Source organism: Clinocottus analis, unplaced genomic scaffold, assembly GCF_023055335.1.
Source record: "Clinocottus analis isolate CAN_PGR_092001 unplaced genomic scaffold, fCliAna1.0.p SCAF_23, whole genome shotgun sequence".
NCBI lineage: Eukaryota > Metazoa > Chordata > Actinopteri > Perciformes > Cottidae > Clinocottus > Clinocottus analis.
Genome location: NW_027175965.1, coordinates 2383478 through 2402500, shown reverse-complemented (window position 1 = coordinate 2402500; position 19023 = coordinate 2383478). Strand labels below are relative to the sequence as shown.

Below are 19023 nucleotides of genomic sequence, written 5' to 3'. Positions count from 1 at the left end.
CTTTCCTTTGTATCTCCTTTGTATGTCTCGCAGTCTCCTTCAAAATCAAATTAGGATTCTTAGGCTGGCATTGCTTTTGTAAAAAAAAAAAAACGTTGAAAATAAAATTTGAAACAAACTCAAATCACAAATAAATTAACACAGAGATCGTTACTGAGGGGAAACTCTTGCTGCCTTTTTATTATTTCAAATATATATTAAATCAGATGAGTTGCTAGAATAATTTTTGATCGTTTTGGTTTTTCTACAACATATCAATCTCCCATTTATTTAACATTTTCTATAGTGTCTTTTTTTTGATCGAAACGTAATAACAGCAGCAGCCTCTCCTCCTCCCTGCACGTTCCCGCCATCCAACAGGTTGCTTACACAGTCTGAACATCGGACCCTTCTGCACAATATTGCACATATATCTAGGCAGCAGAACAGACGCACCAGGGTTTATTGTTGACAGAATAAAGCATCGAGTTACTCCAAAAGAACATTAAAGCTTCCACCAGCAAGCAAAGGCTCCTCTCTCCAAGCGACCAAGCATCCTACCAGACACGTATTAAGACAGCGGGGCTGCGGATCAGAAAACCGCAGGGCCCTAGAAAAGATTCTCGTCTACAAATATTCAAAGTAAAAATTAAAAAAAAAGTATGTTTAATCATCGGGTTGGTGCATAGAGTTTTAGCAGCGAATGCAGTCCTTGTCCGTCTAATAAACGAAGCTTCCGCCTCATTAAATTTACATCCAGGTTTTTTTTTAGTTTTTTTTTTTTAGAGAGAGTAACAGATCAAAGGTCCTATCAGTAGAAAACAAAACGTTTGTCCATGTTTGATCTCTTCTTAGTGCAGTATAGGCTTGCCTTTGACATTACACATGTTCAGTAGGAGGAGGATACCATGACGATTTGCATGCTGTAACATACAAACACTTTGTATTAAGACATGTCCAACAATCCGAGCGACTTGAAAGCAAGTTTTCTTTAAAAAGAGAGAGGAAAAAAGGTAAAATAACACAGTTAACTGTTTTTCTCTACACATTATGTACAGGTGGAAATAAATACAGTCTAAAATCTGGCTCAGGTAATCTCTTTTTTGTCGTTTTTTTTTTTCTTGTCCTTTTTCTTTTTAAAACAATAGAAAAATTGATTGAAAATAGCAGTTAAAGACGCATCCATTGTAGCAGATTGATTTTGCATGTTCGTCCGCAGTCCTTGCACCTCTCGGGGGTTTGAAGGAGGAAGAGGAGGTGAGAGAGATAGTTTGTGGTTCTTGCATACCCAGGCCTTATCTGATGGCTGAGGAACGATGGAGGGTTGAGGAGGAGGAGAGAAACCGTGGGCCATGCTTTCCATACATGTGGAAGGATTCCGGGAGATGACTGGAGGTTACCATACATGTCCTGCATGCAGGGTTGCAAACAGAGGGGGAACTATAGACTTGCAATATTGAAAGGTCTCCTCTCTGCATCACAGACCGCCTCGCTCTCACACACACACACACAGTCTGTTGAGAGAGAGAGAGCGAGGCGGTGTATTGCTTGTTCTGCTTCGATTTCAGTCCAATCTGATTCTTTAAAAACAAAAACTCTTCCCCCCCCCACTTTTAAGACATCTCTCACTTTCTCTGAATTAAGACAGTCATCACATGTCAGATTGGTTCAATAAGACTTCTGACTGAGTTCTGCTGCACCAGAGGAAAGTCTATAAGTGATCCCATGTGCCCACCTGACGGGTTGCATGTAGAGAGCTGAACAGAAGTTCAGCCAACACATCTTTAAGACTCAAAAATGCGCCCCAGGATTACTTCTGTGCGCATCGAATGCGTATTTGTTTACTCGTGTATTTTCAGTCTCTTTCTATGGAATAACCGTAAACACAATACAGACGCGGAGAGAAAATATAAATGCACGTAACAAGGGTGTTTTTAGGTGGGGCTGTAATTCAGAGTCGATATGCTACAACGCGCCATGTCTCTCACATGAAGAACTCGGTGTTGGCCTGTTTCCCGGACGGATCTCTCGTGTTCCCGGGTCCGCCGGCCGTGTAGGTCCGGCTGGCCAGCTTCTCATACTTCTCCTTGTACAGATCCCTCTCCTTGGCAAGGCGCACCACGTCCTGCTTCAGCTGCTCCACCTGGCTCTGCAGCGTGCACTTCTCGGACTCCAGCATGTGCCTCTGCTGCACGCGCTTGAAGCGGCAGGACTGCGCGTAGCCCCGGTTCTTCAGGGTGCGCCGCTTCTGCTTCAGGCGGATCACCTCCTCCTTGCTGAAGCCGCGCAGCTGGCGGTTGAGCTCCCGCACCGTCATGCTGACCAGCTGGTCGTCCGAGAAGCGGTCCTCGAGGCGCGCGTGGTGCCCGTGGCCGTGGTGGTGGTGGTGGTGGTGGCCCTGGTGGTGGTGGGTCGCCGAGGCCGTGGACAGGTCCTCCCCGACGTACTGCTGCCCGCGGAAGCCGTCGTAGGCCTGGTGGTGGTGGTGGTGGTGGTGCGCGTTGCCGATCAGGGCCTCCACCGCGTCCTCCGGGGTCAGGTTGAGCGCCTCCGGGTTGATGTGGTGCTGGTAGCTGGGGATCCAGTACAGATCCTCCAGCTGCGGCTTGCCCCCGTTGCCGTGGTTGTTGTTGTTGTTGTTGTTGCCGCCGCCGCTGCTGTTGTTGCTGTTGTTGCTGCTGCCGCTGCTGTTGACCCCGCTGGTGAGGCTCTGGTGGGGCGGCGCGCCCCCGGGGCTCGGCGCGCAGAAGCTCGGCGAGGAAGGCACGGAGGAGCACGGGGTGCTGATCGGGGTGGAGGACAGGGAGCCCGACGGGAGGCGGTGGCAGTAGCGGTCGGCCTCCGGAGGCTCCTTCTTCACCTCGAACTTCATGAGGTCAAAGTCGTTGACGTACTCGATGGCCAGGGGGCTGTTGGGCAGCTCTGCGCTCATGGCGAGGTCGGTAGCCATGTCAGTCCATGCGACGACTCCTGCCCTCACAGCCAAACCGACGGCGGGCAGCCCTCTCGGATACAGAGTGCGAGGGGGAATAACAGCCCGGTTGGTGTGTGTGTGTGTGTTGTATATATATATATATATATTTAAATATATATAGACACGCGCACACGCCCGGTGCACAGAGCTGCTGCTCGCTTGCTTGCTGCTGCAAGGCCGGCCGGCGGGGTGGGAGGAGAAACTTATTAAGGCTGCTCGTCCCTAAGACAACTTCTATATATAGTGGCGTGAATATACGTCTGCATGTAAATGAACTTGTACACCTGCCAGTTCGCCTCTGCTCGCGGCTCTTGTTGACAACTTATCCCAGGTCAAATGCACGCTCAAATACCAGGAGCCCCCGGGGCTAGGCTGAAACTCGAGCCGGGTTGGATTTGGAGACACCAACCTGTCTTGTCCTCGCTTCACCTCTGCAGCCCACTTGCCTCCTTGTGATTAACTGTCCTCGGAGCTCGGGGCTCGATCAAGTGACAAGAAGCGACCTCGTCTCCTCCGCTCCGCGCGTTATAAATATGATCCAAGCATCCTTCTTTTGCCTCCTTCGCAGTCTACTATACTTGATCACGAAGTCAATGCAGCGTGGCCGCCCGGCTCGAAAGTTTTCTCACACGATTAGTTCAGACAGTGTGTGTGTGTGTGTGTGTTTCTCTCTGTGTGTGTGTGTGTGTGTGACAGCCACGGGGCGCTGCACTCGCATGCGTAAAAGGCGTGCCAAGAAAAAAAGTCCCAGGAATCCCCCAAAAGAAGAGGACAAAAAATGGAATGACACGTGCATACGCTTTCAAAGTTAATATGCATCTGAGGTGGATCAAAAGTGGCGGGTAGTTGCTCCTACTTTGAGGGGCAGGAGAGCCAGGTCCCCTGTTGTTGTGCTCAGTCCAGGTATTGGATTCAAGCAGCTGGTTACTGACAAGCTTCGGGTCCCCCGCGGTGCCGTTCCCTCCTCACAGGGGTGCGCTGTTGACCTTTTCGTGTTGACTGTGTGTAATATTACGCAAGAGGTGATACATTCCAGTTGGTTTTTCCCCTCACGTATGGTTTCTATAGGCGCTGCACGGTGCACTGAGGACGCTGCGAGGCAAGCTGCTCTTATAAAGAGCGCGTGGCCCGCGACCCTCCCACACTGGAGGTGTGACGGGCCAATGGGAGGAGATCACAGCGGCGCATTTGCATATTCTCTCTTACAGGGGGAAGCCCAACCCGGGCTGGGATGCCTGTGTGCGCGCCGGGCTTTTTTTTTTCTTTTCTTTTTTTTTTTTTTTTTTTTTTGCGGGCCAGGCCGAGTGGAGCCGAAGTGGACACGAGTGGGAGCCGAAGTGAGCGGAGCGCGCGTTGGGAGAAACAGGTGCAGCAGATCCCCCCCTCTAGTGACCGAGCAGGTGCTACTGCACGGAGGGAAGCGGAGGAAGACGAGAGCTCCGGTGGTTTCTCAGAGAGAGAGAGAGGGAGAGAGAAGGAGAGAGAGGGAGGGAGAGAGAGAGAGAGCGAGAGAGAGAGAGAGAGAGAGAGAGAGAGAGAGAGAGAGAGAGAGAGAGAGAGAGAGAGAGAGAGAGAGAGAGAGAGAGAGAGAGAGAGAGAAATGTTTACTCGGAACAGAGTTAACAGTTTTTTTTGTTGCATAACGCGTCAGTTATGCAACAAAGCTGTCAGCATGTTGGTATTTTACGAGGAAGAAAGTGACCCACAGGGTCGTTAATTCATGGTATTTGTCAATCAATCAATTGCAAAAGTGAATATGTTAGACTCTAGGACCCTCTATGTAATGCTCCTTTGCATTACAACACTGTTAGGTTTTTTTTTAATTGGTTGTAAATGGTTTAATCACCACTATATACATGTTGTTACTTATAATATCTGTTATTGTGGTCCACACAACAGCAACACTTAGTATAATCTTTAATATTTAATTTATGTATGATGTCGTTTCAGTGAGTTGTTGTTTTTGCAGTATGTTTTCTGGATTAACAGAACAAACCAATTTAAATCTTTAAAAAAAAAAGAAGGAACAGTTGAAGTTGAATCATGATCACCAAGTGAATTGGGCCATGGCACATAAAGGGAATATGACTAGAGGGAAAGTAGGATACAATAAATATGAATGGCTGCAACATATATAATTTTATTTTGTAAAAAAACTACAATAACTGCAGCGTAAATAGGACAATCTAGTCTGCACACATTGTTATCCGTTACTGCCAGATTATGTCTGCTGTTAACTGCTCTGTGCAACTGGAAGAGCAAAATAAACTTACACGGTGAAGTAAAAAAGATCAAACATGTAAAACACATTCTGCCTGACTGGCTTTATTAAAAACAGCTTATTGTATCTACTTTATCCATTTATGTCTCTGAAAGGAATGCCTCTGACACCACAAACTACCAGATCTATCAATACTGGTCGATGCAAGGCCGCGCGCTCCTTCTGCCAAAAAAAATCAATCCGCATTTCCGCGAGGCTGTGAGGAGGCCGCGCGGAGGCGGCGCGCGGGTTAAGTATGATTGGATAGTCCTGGCGGTGGTCTGCGGGCTCTTCATTCGCAATTAACCACAAATTGCATCCCGTCTCATCTCCGCGGATCGACGGATAATTAAGCCCCGCCGCGCGCGTCTCCATTCTGGACACATATACGTCTTTTATCTTGCAGGGAGGGAGGGAGGGAGGGATGGAGGGAGGGGGGAGAGAGAGAGGTGCAAATTCGAGCAGGATGTTGATGGTATCAGGGGAGCATGACTTAAGCCCGGACACCGCTGCACCTGACCCGTTTAGCCTCTTCAGCAGCAGCCGCACCCCCCAGGAGTCCCATCTACCCACCGATATGCGAGTGATGATATATCTGCGGAAATAAGTGCCTATCTGCGGGGTGGAAGAAGAAAAAAGAAAAGAAGAAAAAAAAACAGGTGGCCGTAAGTTTAAACTTGGTCAGATGTGAACAGGAAAACCTTGCGCAGCTGCTGAGCTTAACTTCCAGTCCGAAATGGCCATGAAACACTCCCCCCCCCCCCCCCCCCCTTCTACTTCCTCGAATCTGCTGGCAAGGATGAAAAGAAGAGTATGAGATGAAGGGATGGAAATCATATCAAGGTATTTTAAGTTTAGGTGCGCTAAGTCATTAGGAGAGTTTTTTCTCTCTTCATATATCAAATAAGCATGAGCTGGCCCCCTAAACGCCAAGCTAAGCATTCTGCATTGAAATGGCACATTTAAGAAGATCTGCTGTGGTCCATTCATTGTCAGGGGAAGGGGAGCGTCTGCGGCCGAGGGCTTGAGACATAAATGTTTGAAGTCAGGGTTTTCCATTGTGCCTCCGCACATTGGTACTTCGCTGCAAGTGCAGTTCTACCGATTTAAGCAAAACGGACATCAGCAAGGTGCAGGATCGACGGCGGGCTCTTTGAGCCGGCGGCGAGGCGAGCTTTGAGCCGAGGTACAGCCAGCCTCCAGAACCAAAGAGGCCGGCTGCAGGAGGTGGCTCGAGGTTATCTGAGGCCCGGAAGGTTTTTTTTTTTCTCTCTTTTTTTTTCACTGCCGTTAAGTCACTAATGCCGCCGAAGAGGAATCAGCTTTAATTGTGCAGGGATGTGCCACTGACGCACACACACGTTTGTGTGTACAGGGACACACAAGTTAACAGGGAGGTTTACTCTAGAAATGCATCTCGGGGCCGATTAAACGTGTTTTTTTTGGTCTCAAAGGAGCCGCAGATGTGATCACACCGGATCTGAGGCGGAAAAACAGAACTTGTTTGACCATCATTTGTTTTGGTGACGCCACTGTACCCGTCAAAGATCAGGGAACAGGACCCAGGAAGACTTTGCAAAGACCCCGGATCAAGCGAACCACCGTCAAACACATACGGTTTACTTTGGACTCTTGGGCGATGGGTCGCTGAAACTTGTTTCATAGAAAGGTGAGCTCCAGGTGAAGTGCTGCTCTAGAACCTGAAGAAGTGCTCAAGTTTTTTACATATGTTCTAAGGAGGCTGGATCAGAAGGAGTGATGGGGTGATAATAAGGGTGGGGGAAGGTTTGGGAGGTATCATGGTGGGTCGGTAACTCAGCCGTGGAATCAGTCAGAACAGAACGCCAAACAACGTGCTGGAGATGAAGAGAACAAATGGAAGAGGACCAGCAGCACCAATAAAAAACTCTTCCACACTGGCAGACGGTTGGTGTTGACCGTTTTCATCTACAGCCCGTCCGTCCCATCAATCACAAGGTGTGTCGCCATCTTAAAGCGGAGGCAGACGTGCTGGGACCAGGAAGGTCCGGTTACCAAGACCGCTTTAACCCGGGTCAGACTGAAACTGCTGAGCACATTTTCCCGAAAATTGTTGAGAGCGCAATCCGGCTTGTGTTTCCTGTACTCCTGAATGTTTTTCTAACAAATGCCTCGCTATATGCTCGTGTATACGAGTATACGAAAGAAAAATGATGGAGACTTTTATGAAAAGAAAATTTTGTCACTTTACACTTTGGCGGTATAGCTAAAAGATACTTTTCGAATGATGGGATATTTGCTTGTTTTCTATGATATTGGCTGTGCTGTTCGGGTATCTATCCACCCGAGTGCAATGTTGTCATAACCAATAGGAACGACAGCCAATGCACTGAAAATAAATGTGCTGAAAGTTGTGATAAAATGGAATTATACTTCAAAGGGCGCAGAGCTCAAAAAGGTAAAGCCTCGTAGAAAGAGAAGAGGATTAAGAACATGTGTCGTCCCCCCCCCTCCACCCACACACACAAGTTAATATCAAGTCTCCCCAACACACACACAGACACACACACAATGAAGAATCACAGTTGACCTTTCTTTTTGTCTCTCCGAGTCTACGTGGACAGATGATTTCTCTCCCTCCGTCTTCTCTCCGTCTTGTGCGCTTTTACTAAAAATTGAAATATTGATCTTAATTAGAGTTTGCCGAGCTCAGCAGCTCGCGTTGAGGGTTTTAGACAAGAGGCAGCAGACATCTGTCTCAGGCACTTACGTCTTCCGTGCAGGAGAGGAGCAACGTGGGTGAGGAGGAGGAGGAAGGAAAGAAAAAAAAACGTGTGGTGAGAAGAGAAGAGTGATGGCTCCCTGTCTCCTGCCTTTTCGGAGAAACATGTCGAGCTCTCCATCTCCACTCGCTGCTGTCAATATGTGGGAGAAAATAGAGTTGAACTGTCACACACGCTAACACACACACTTACAATTTAAATATTCACTCCGATTAAATGGCAGTATGTGACAATCTGTACGTGAACTTAAGTTCTCCAAGTTGCTGTGCAGTCATCGACCCAACAGATCTCTCTTGTGCTTGAGGTCTTGTCTGCGATAATGCTGATGAATTTGAGAAACGCATACACGTGCATTTGTTTTTTTTCCATTAAAGTCAGCTTTGGTAAAAGTACATTTGGATAGGATTCTCCCAAAAGCATTGTGACATTGTGAGAGAAGTGAGCATGTCAACGATCACCTCTGGGATCTTAGCTGAAGGCGCAAGAGGTTGTCACACCCTTAAGATTCAGTGTCTTAAAGGAAAAGTTCAGCCTTCTGGGATTACTTTCTTTCCAAGAATGAGATGTGAGGACTGATGTCTAGTTGACGTTTAGCACAGAGCTGGGGTCAGCACATGAGCAACCTAGCTTAGCATGAAAACTGGAAACATTTGGAAACCGCGAACACAAGCATTTAGCCCGGCTAGCTAGTCCGGCTAGCACCTTACAGCAGCTCAGGAGTTAGTTAAGCGACCGGACACAAAAAGACATTTTGTGTTGGAACTATTTATTGAATAGTTCAGCCTTCTGGGATGACTTTCTTTCCGAGGATGAGATGCGAGGGCGGACGTCACTCTTATGTCTTCTGTTATTTAGCTTGGAGCTGAGGTCAGCATGTGAGCAACCTAGCTTAGCACAAAAACTGGAAGCATTTGAAAACCGATAGTACAAACAGTGCTAGTTAGCTAGCTAGCTAGCCCGGCTAGCACCGACACCTCCCAGCAGCTCAGGAGCTAGCTAAGCAACCGGACATAAAAAGACATTTTGCGGTGGAACCATTTATTGACGACAACGTTTTGCAGAAACACTATGCAAAGGTCTATTTTTGTTGACCGAAAGACAAGGAAGAAAAATAAGTAAAACACTTTTCGTGTGTTTGAGCATTTCACTTTGAATGGTAAAATAAAAATACAAAAATCTCCCCCTTTTAAACAGCGGTTGAACACCAGATTTGATACGTAAAACACATTTCTATGCTTTATATCAGCAGCAATTAGCAGATGTGTGTCCTTGCCATTTATTAATGTTTGTTGCTCCCCATGTGCGTCACGCTGCTTGTTGGTCGCCGGGACAACACTTCGGTTAAATGGCGTGGTAATGCTGTAAATATGAGGCTCCACACTCTCACTTACACACACAAACAGCATATTAATAGTTTTATTAGCTGAGGCCTGAGAGCGGTGGATGAGTTACTTATCCCAACATCCTCTCTGTTACACTGTACACAGTCATTTTTATCACATACCGATGAGATGATGGTAAATAAATAAAGGCAGAGGAAGGCTGGAGATGAGTGAGGAATGAAGCTAGAGCCAAATTCATATGACGTGAATACATGTTTAAGAACACTGTTGGACATGTGAAAGGGGATCCAGACTTCCAATGTGTTCATTTAACTATGATAATCAGCACAAATCTTTTTAGTGTGCATCAATAAAATCACCTTGCAGACGTTCTACTTGGGCCAAATGTTCCATTTATGAGCATGAAAAGCTGGCAGGTGAGAAACCCGGTCTGTCGTTCTGTTGCAGTACGTTTGGACATCACTGAATCGACAACAGCTCGTCACGTGAATCCAGGCCAAACATTCTGTAGCTTTAAGTTTCTTTCTAGAGTTAAATAAAGCTTAAATTAACGAAAATAACCAAGCACAAGAATTGGATTGGATTTGCTTCTCTACAGGAGGTGGTGTGAATTTCACATTATGTGCACAATATATCTTCATCTGAAGCTTGTGTTTGGATGAATTGTCACAGCGACCAAATCACGATAAAGGTTAGGTTTAAAGCGTTGCGTGCTCATGGACACAAGCACACTCGTAGCATGGTGAGGATGAAGTCACTGTCTCGCCCAGCATGCTTTAAAGTGACTGCTGCTGCTGCTGCTGCTTCTGTCACCACCTCCCAAATGAAAACGCTCACAAACGTGCCCCGGGTCACGTGACCCAGCAGCCACTCCCAAAGGGAAGCGCATAATGAACACTCACGGCACTGACCTCACATGTCAAAAAATGAGTCTGTGAAACAACAGGCAGTTAAAAGAGTTGATACTTTATTTGTAATTTATTAAAAATGTACACAACCTGATGAGAAAGAAAATTGCACTGTTAACACCGATACTGATATGTAAAACAGATGTGCATACAGTATATATATAGAAAATAAAACTTTCTGGCCCTGAGTGAAGGAATTCAGACGGAGGAGACACAGATGCACCTGTCAGGACAAACCTGGAGCACAGAGTGTTTTACACCTCCGGTGGCTACTGGTCTCTGTAGTCTCGAAGCCGAGGCTTGATCTGCAGCTTTTTCTCTGCGAAGTGAAAATGAAAAAGAAGAAGAGTATTGGCAGAAATGAAATGACAAAAAGACGAGGTGCTCAGTCATGTGGAACTGACTCGGATTGTCTGTGTGTTGAATCCTGCTTAAACGCTGAGTGATGACATCTCAGCTGATGAGTAAATGAGGAAGAGACCAGGACAACGGGGATGGATGGAGATGTCTGCGCATGAAGCGTGTGTGTGTGTGTGTGAGGTCGCAGTCTGGCAGTGATACATTGCGTCGGAGCTAATTTATGCAAAGTGTCGAGGAGCTTCTTTGGCTGACTTCCACCTGTAATGAGGCTCTGGGCGGTGCAGTGCGTTACTGAAGGACCGGAGCGTCATTAGTAATACTCCAAGAGCACAAACCATCCGGACGGGGAGGGTGGCAGAACAATGGAGCGATCACGTCAAATAAAAAAAATAAGTAAACTCATGAGGACACATGAAAACAATAAATATTCCAGCTTTTGGGCTGTGTGGTCTGTGTGTGTGTGTGTGGGGAGAAGGTCAAAGGGTAAGATGACTCGGGTCAGGCCAGAGGTCCTGTTTGTTTCCAAGCAGAGGAGGCTAAAGATAAACCATAAAAGAGCAGAATGATTACCTTCAAATAGTGACGAGTGAAAGCAAGAGTGACCAAAAACAGCCCTAATAGATATGAACCTTAGGGAATCTTGGGTTCGTTAAGTCAGTAATGAAATACATTATAACCTTATTTTACTCCCTTCTTAATAACTAACTGCAGTTAAGATGTGTTTGATGATCCATGTCCAGCTTCTACACCAAAGCACAATGCAAAGCCGTCGTCTCTCTTGGGACGTTTTCCAAAACCTCATTTATTCAAAGCAATGGACAACCAAATAAAGAGATAAGTCATATGTTGTTAAAAATCTGTTAAAAAAAGAGAGGAAATCTTCAATAAAAATAATGGCGCATGTTAATACACGTTAAACACGTGAAAAGGATTAATTGTTGCTTTGCAGTGCCAGCCAGCGTGTGTGTGTGTGTGTGTGTGTGTGTGTGTGTGTGTGTGTGTGTGTGCGTGTGAAGGCAGGGGCAGGTGTATGGCTGAGGGTTGTGGGAGGAGGATGGAGCGGGAAGGCCGCCTCTCTCCTAATCCCCTATCTGTCACGTCTGTCAACAGAGAGCTCAGCTGTGCCTCCGTCCGGCCCAAAAGCTAAATATTATTACCTCTGTCCTCTGAGCATTATTACTCCTCCCCTGAGCATCATCGCACTCTTAAGGCCCGGCTCCGATCATCATTATCTGTCTGCAGCTTAGACGAATCACCACTCGCCATTCTCATGAACTCTGGAATGATCCTGTGGCTTTCATGACCAACATGATCGTTCCACAAAACATCTCTGGCCAATATGGTCGACAGTCAGCACTTCTACGTTCCTTAAGAGCACAGTTAGTCCTCTTAAGGAACGTTACATTTTCTTGACAACCTAGATGAATTTGATCCAACTTGTCCAAATAATTCCTATCGATTAAAACCTTTGACTCGCCAGACCTGGAGATGTGGAGTCCATCAAGGGCAGAATTTGGCAGCTGTCAGCTCAACCACAAACTTACCAGATTATCTACGTGGCATATTTGGAGGTAGAAGTGAATGTTTTCCTGATGTCAGTAATAATCCCCCATGCACAGAAAATAAATGTGAACAACCGTGGCATGTACAGTGGATTACCGTTAAACTAGAAAATCAAATAGATGTTCAAGGACACAACGGACTTGAACGGACAGTCTCGCATTTTGGTTACCTTTAACCTGTGAGCTCTCTGGTGGCAGTGGTTCGGGTGCGTCTGCTTCCTCCGGCGAGCTGGAGAGGGAGATGAAGGACGGCAGCGCCAGAGGGCCTTTGCTGGGAGTCCCTGGAGCTGCCGGCGGCATGGCGATAGACAGACGGGGCCTTTGAGAGAGAGAGAGAGAATAAAGAAACAACAAGGGAGTGAAACGACTGAGAAGGTGATTCCTGTGGACGACGTGTGAGCTATGAACAAAGGGCTTCCCTGACCTCTTAGCGGGCTCCTTGGTCCGGCCTCTCTTGGCCGGGGTGCTGGAGGTGTTGCTGGCGCCGCGCTTGGCTAGTTGGCGGTGCTGCAGCTTGCAGCGGGCCCCTCGAGGGCAAGATCCCATCTTGGAGAAGTCCGGACACACCAGAGTGTGTTTCTTCTTACACTGGCGGTTGGAGAAAGGGGAACACAGACACACAGGCTTTTACATCTTACGGCTGAAAACCTAAATTGATTCCAAGGTAACAACGACGAAGTCAAGCGCATTGTACGTCCTCAAAGTCACAGACGTAAGCCTGTTCAAACCTATATGGGATGTTTCTATAAGCGAAAATGTTCCTCTCCCTCCCCAAAAAGATAGGGGATTCTTTCTCGAGTTGCGCTGCAATGATCTCACCACACAAGTTAAGGACGTGTGTGCCAAAAAGGGAGGATACATCCTGATCACTGATATGTTGTTCCGTTATTATTTCAGCCTCTCGAGTTGGACGTTACTACTTTTAAGGAGACGCGCTGTCCGTTGGCACGCAGGTCGAGCAAGTGGGTCACAGTTAGCGTCATTCTGGAGAGCATTGTGCATGAGAGAGCCAGCTTTCACATGCATGTTTGCAACCGAGTGTGTATGACAGTGTAATACGGGTGTAAATTGGTAGCTTCATTCTCCACGAGATCCGATCCCTCCCACCTGTCAGAAAAGCTAATTATATTCAGGCTGCACGAAGTGTGTGTGTGTGTGTGTGTGTGTGTGTGTGTGTGTGTGTGTGTGTGTAGGGACTGGAGAGCAGATTGGTCCAGAAATAGAGTGTGTATCTGGGTGCGTGTGTGTGTGTGCGTGTGGCGTGTTTGTGTGCATGCAGAGGGGAGAGGAATCTTGAGATCGATTTTCCAAGAACACTCTGGACCCTTGGTCGACTCTCTATGGAGCCCAGCAGCCCTGACCCGCTGCCACCAGAGCCCCTCTCGTCGCCCTCACACCCGTGTTCCTGCACCCTCGGGTGCCAGGTTGGAGCTCGCTGTCAAATGTTTCTCTGGATCATCTTATAGGGCTGCGGTTGACACAACGTTTCGCTTAACAAATCAGATGCGCTGCCGGTGCCGATGGCAGTCATGGTTTTATATTTGGCGTCTGACATCACTCCTGAACCCGTCAGCTCCACATAGGGCCGAGAAACACAACAACGTTCAACAATCGCTGTTTTAATTGTGTTGCTGTGCGTTTATCTCTATATTGTGGTTAGTAATGCATGATTTTAGAGCTGAAATGTAATTATTTTCTTTTGTGACTAGTCTCTTAATATTTTTTTTTTCCTCCAATTGTTCGTCCATCATAATGGATAGTATCTGAGAGCTGATGATTATATCATGTTTAAAATGCTTGTTTAGCGCATATTTGGCCAAAATCAAAATGATATAAAACATTTGAGAATGAGAGAATAATTGGCATTTGCGCTTGACGGAAGACTGAAATGATCAATACATGATTAAAAATGTCTGATCAGTTAACTTTACTTTTTCTCTTAAGTCTAATTGAACAGCCAGTGTTTTTTTTTAAGTGACAGTACCTGTTAGATGTCCCTTTTCCACCAGAGCAGCACAACTAACTGTATGACAGCTATTATTCTGAAATAAAAGGGATTAATAAAACTTAATTTGTTGTGATAACGACCCTTCACGCCTACCGAGATGCTTCAAACCGAGGTAAACAGCCTGACCAATCAGACATTTCAAGGACTTCCTGATGACGTCGTTCTGACCGCAGACCTGCGAATGTCACTGCGTTATCTACGGAAGGACGTCCTTTATTTACACTGCAAGCTGCTGTGTTCTTGTTATTATTTTAAATAAATGATGTGTGGCATCAAGAAATCACAATGATTTGATGCATGTAAAAAAAAAGTGTTTATTTTTATATTACAACTGCGATCGCTGTATTTATCTTAATTATTATTATAACCGTTTTAGCCGTAATCGTGCAGCCAGAATTACCCATACAGTCCAATAAGACGTAAAACCAAACGCACATTGTTAAATACTGTATCGCAACACCAGGAGCGTTCGTCATATTGAACCACCTGTAATGCGAACCTGACAAGTTTACGTCAATGTGGCAGAGCCACATCAGAACGTTGACTTGTAAACATGGTAGCGTCTCTGGCCGAGTTCCGATCCAGAGACAAGTGTGACGGCACAACAGGAGTTAACAAAGCCGGAGCATTTTCAGTGTGGAAAACAGAGCGTATGAGACATTTACTGTAAAAGCTCAGGCCACTCCCTACAGCTCTATACATCCTCATTTTCATAAAAAGACAGAGAGAAAGAGAGAGAGAAAGCGACAGAGAGCGTTGGAAACGAGCAGAAGAAAACGCTAAAGTGGACAGAACATCTTTATCCCACACCAAGTTAACAATTTTCCACTTGATTTAAGGAATGCTGGGATGTCTCTGGGGCCTATTAGAGAGCTCTCTGCTGGGCCAAAACCAGGAGGAGTCAGCACATTTACCAAGAGACAGAGAGAATGAGCAAAAGAAGCAGGAAAGAGAGAGAGAGGGATGGAGGGTAGGAGATGGAAAAGACAGTAAAATATAAAAAAGGGACATCGCATGCATTTACCTCGCGGGCATTAAGCCGACACTCTCGTCTTGAGCAACTTGCAGTGAGCGGAACAATAAATAATCTCAGAGTATTAACATAGAGAGGGTTATGTTGAGAGAGAAAAGAAAGTTCACACTGTTACTCGATCTTAGGTTTAAGTCTCTGCCTCCTCATTCATTTCAATGAGACCTCTGTGTTTGATGCAGTGGGGATACACCACAGATTGCCGCGTTGAAAAGATAGAAAGCGCCGTTATCAAGGAAACGCACGATACAAAGGCCAGTCAAGCACGTGCAAGAAATACCAGGTAGATACCAGGTATACCAGGTAAAATATTAACATAAACGATGAACTGGTGAAGAAGAAGTAGTCGAGGTAGTGGAGCCAGGCCCGGGACGCGTCCATCCAGGAGACAAATGTGATGAAATGGCATCTACAAAAAAAGCAGTCAATAAATGGGTCCTATCCCGAGTTGACGCATGCGAACATGTTGCCAGTGTGTGTGCGTCTATTTAGTAACTGCAGGTTTTACAGGAAGAAAAAGTATCTAAGTAAGAATGGAGCTAGAACACTATGTTTCGCATCTCCATGGCGGGAGGAGCTCTCAGTGGACACGTGCATGTTCGTGTGCATTTCAACAACAAATTGTCTCCAACAGTCTCGTCATATGTTTGTAATACATCTTGAGAATATATCTGCATATTACACCGTGAAGTTTGGTTTTTGAGGCGATAAAAAAAAAGACAAACCACGGATTTGTTTGACTAAACCACCGATCGGTTAGCTCTCCATTATCGAACAGCCTGAATCAGCCGAATGGCCTTTGATAAGCGCCAATAAGAGATGACTATCGCCAACCTCGCAAAATCAAGGGATGGCAGTTGACAGATGACGGCCTGTCGTGTCAGGAACCTGCAAGAAAATGGACGTGATACAGGAGCCTGATTTGAGGTAATAAAAAAAAAGAAGGGGGAAATAATTAAAAACTGCTAAAAAATTGATTTTTGGAGAGTAAAGAAACGAGAGGGACAATTAAGAAGGCAGAGACGGATCCTGCGAGGTGGAGGGTGAGTGTGAGACAAAGCCAGGATGAGGCGGGAGGAGGATGGAGGCGAGGAGCAGACTTAACCCCTGAGCTGCTGGAGTGTCTGCCTGCCTGGCCCATAGTGCCATCCTCAGCAGTTTTCCCATCTATAATTACTGCCTGCTATCCATCATAGAGCCACCAGAGCCTCACAGCACAGCGCTCCATAAACACACACACACACACACACACACACACACACACACACACACACACACACGAGGGAGAAAATCACAGACCTAAGCACTTCAGCTAATAGAATAAATATTAATATCCCTTTTGTTTTCTATATCCTCATTTCCCCATGCACTATTTAAATGAGGTCTGACAGTGTGAAAAAGCATCTGTTTCACACTCGATGCTGGAAAACAAGCAGAGAGAGGAGGAGCGGGGAAGAGAGGGGGAGACAAAGGGAGGTAAATACGCAAAGGGGGGAAGGGGGTGAGAGGTTTTTTTTAGGTGGAGAGTCTGTGTGGGTGGGTGGGAGGGTCACAATGTGTCACTCAGACACTACAGTTATGCCATTATGGACCACCACTCCTGCAGCTGTTGCTGCCTGTGTGTCATTGTGCGTGTGTGTGCGTGTGTGTGTGCAGGGGAGATTGGTTACCAAACTGCTTGTTTACTTAAGCCCCGGTTTAACTTCAGAAGAAGTGCATACATGTTGCACAATGTCATTATACAATCAAATGAACATTCCAGCTTAGACAAAGACCGCAGAAGTCGAGTGAGGCGTCGACGTAATGCTCCGTTAAAACCAAACGAGATGGAGCCGCCGCGAGAGCCGAGGCCGTGACGTCGATTGTTTTAGATCATTCTTCTCCCAACCAGATTGACACAGTGATACAGGTGATGACCATCTATCTGAATGGGGTCGACACGCATCAGCTGACCAGTGTCCATGACCCCCCGGTCTGACCTGGGCTGAACTCTGGGCAGATGCTGCCTGGCTTTGGTGAACAGGTGACTGTACTTGGGGCCAGACTTCATTTGAAGAGATTGATGTTGAAGTGCCATTTTAATGTCTCCTCGAAGAGAGAGAGCGTGTAGGCCAATGTGACCACAGGTGGAGGACAAGATGGAGAGAAGTGAAAGTGAAAGCTGACTTTATTCGGTGCTTTGTCATGCTTTGTAATTCTGTGTTTTGGAAGAGCAACTTCTAGACAACCAGTGGTTACCCTGTGACAAGTTCCATATGTCTGGGTCAATCCAGATCAGCTCTCCAAATTCACTTTTGAGATTGTGCGCTTTATCTTAAAAACGCAGACCAAAGTATTATTCATGTGTTGGTTTTCTCTTCTATCCCTCTTTGTTCTGCTTTTGGTGTTTTGCTCTCAGTTTTGTGTCTGGTCATATCAGGGCAGGAAATAGGTGGGGAGTGAACTTTTGTGTAAGTTTGAAAGTGTTCATGTTGTTGTTTATATGGTTGGGAGAAAAGAGTGCCGATACAGTGAGGTCATAATGAGTCTCCGTTTGCATTTCTTTGGCGTGTTTGTGTGGTACCTTCTCTCCTTCAGGACAGTAGCCTTTGACAAAGTCCTCACACACTTCGGCTTTGTGGGACACGTAGACGTGACTGTAGGGACACTCGCTGTTGTTACAGATTCCCTTCAGGAAGTAGGAACACACCGGCATCTAGAGAGATGAGAGAGAAAGAGGAAGAGTAATATGGCACACCTTTTCATAGCACTTCAGAAAAAACAGGTATTTAATACAATATAAAAAAGAAAAACGTGCCAAAGGTTACAAAATCTGAAAAAAGAGCCGTAGTTGGGGGATTTAAATATAATTTCCTTTTGTAAAAAGTCAGAATATAATGACTCATGTGACCAACATATTTTTTAATTGATTTTGGGTATCAAACTGACTCTGACTGAATAAAACACTTTGGATTCTTGGCAGACTTCCTAAAAAACATATCAGATGAGCAAAAAAAAAGAAGTGGTTAAGGTCGTAGATCAGATGACATTTCCGTTCAAAACAAGTAAAATGTATTTTGTTCGTTATTTCCCGTCTTCTATCAAGGTCGTCTCTCGGTGAGTAGACGATGACAGAAGACTCAGAGTTTGTTAACAGACATGCGGTTCTAAAACCACCGTCATGTACAGTTCAGACGTGGCCCGTGTGCAGAGTAATCCGTCACACCGAGCAGTTAAATTACCTTAATTGCAGTTGACAGTGGTAGAGTGAGAGTGAATGTGCGTTTTGACAGCATGTGTGTGGGGTGTGTGTGTGTGATCTACAGTTTGGTGTGTGTGTGAGTGGGTGAGCCTGGTGGATGCCGGTCTAAATATACCTATGAGGGAGTTCTGTGAAGAAAGAGAGGAGGGTGAGGGGGGGGAAAGGGGTAAGTTGGCGGAGGTCGGAGAGTGAGAGGGACTCCACCTTGTTGGGAGGGGATCAGTTTGATCTAATTAACTGCAACCGAAATATTTATCCAGGCTGCAGCTCATCCAGCTCACATGATGTGTTTATGTGCTCTAGATATGTGCACAAACTGAGCCAGTGGTGGGTGGTGCTGGACCCTGCATCCACCCCCGCTTTACCCCCCATACGGTCCTGTTCAAGGGGTCCATGTGAAACAAGAGCGGGAGTATCCTGTGGAGAGTTGGGCCAAAGGTTTGGGGGTGAGGGGGGACTGTTGGAGAGGTGGCATTATGGACAGACAGCTGGGCTCTCAGCACTTACAGGCCGCAGGGCGACAGCCAACACAGGTGCAGGGCATTGTGTGTGTGTGTGTGTGTGCCTTTGGTAGGGGAGGCAGAGCACCTGTTGTT

At 46.3% G+C, this 19023-nt stretch overlaps 2 protein-coding genes across 2 annotated transcripts in view; both read right to left on the bottom strand.

The window, feature by feature from the left end:
- Window positions 1-3018, bottom strand: part of mafaa (MAF bZIP transcription factor Aa) — a 3177-nt gene extending 159 nt beyond the window's left edge. The window contains exon 1 of the mRNA XM_068589667.1: window positions 1-3018. This exon is cut by the window's left edge and continues 159 nt beyond it. Coding sequence (XP_068445768.1) covers window positions 1964-2929 — 966 coding nt within the window. The 5' untranslated portion in view covers window positions 2930-3018 and the 3' untranslated portion in view covers window positions 1-1963.
- A 7252-nt stretch (window positions 3019-10270) lies between these two features.
- zc3h3 (zinc finger CCCH-type containing 3) overlaps window positions 10271-19023 on the bottom strand; it is a 48150-nt gene continuing 39397 nt past the window's right edge. The window contains exons 9-12 of the mRNA XM_068590076.1: window positions 17750-17881; window positions 12573-12736; window positions 12319-12467; window positions 10271-10545 (exon numbers count right to left, since the gene is read on the bottom strand). Of these exons, the coding sequence (XP_068446177.1) occupies window positions 10496-10545; window positions 12319-12467; window positions 12573-12736; window positions 17750-17881 (495 nt within the window). The 3' untranslated portion in view covers window positions 10271-10495. The remainder of the gene's footprint in view (window positions 10546-12318; window positions 12468-12572; window positions 12737-17749; window positions 17882-19023) is intronic.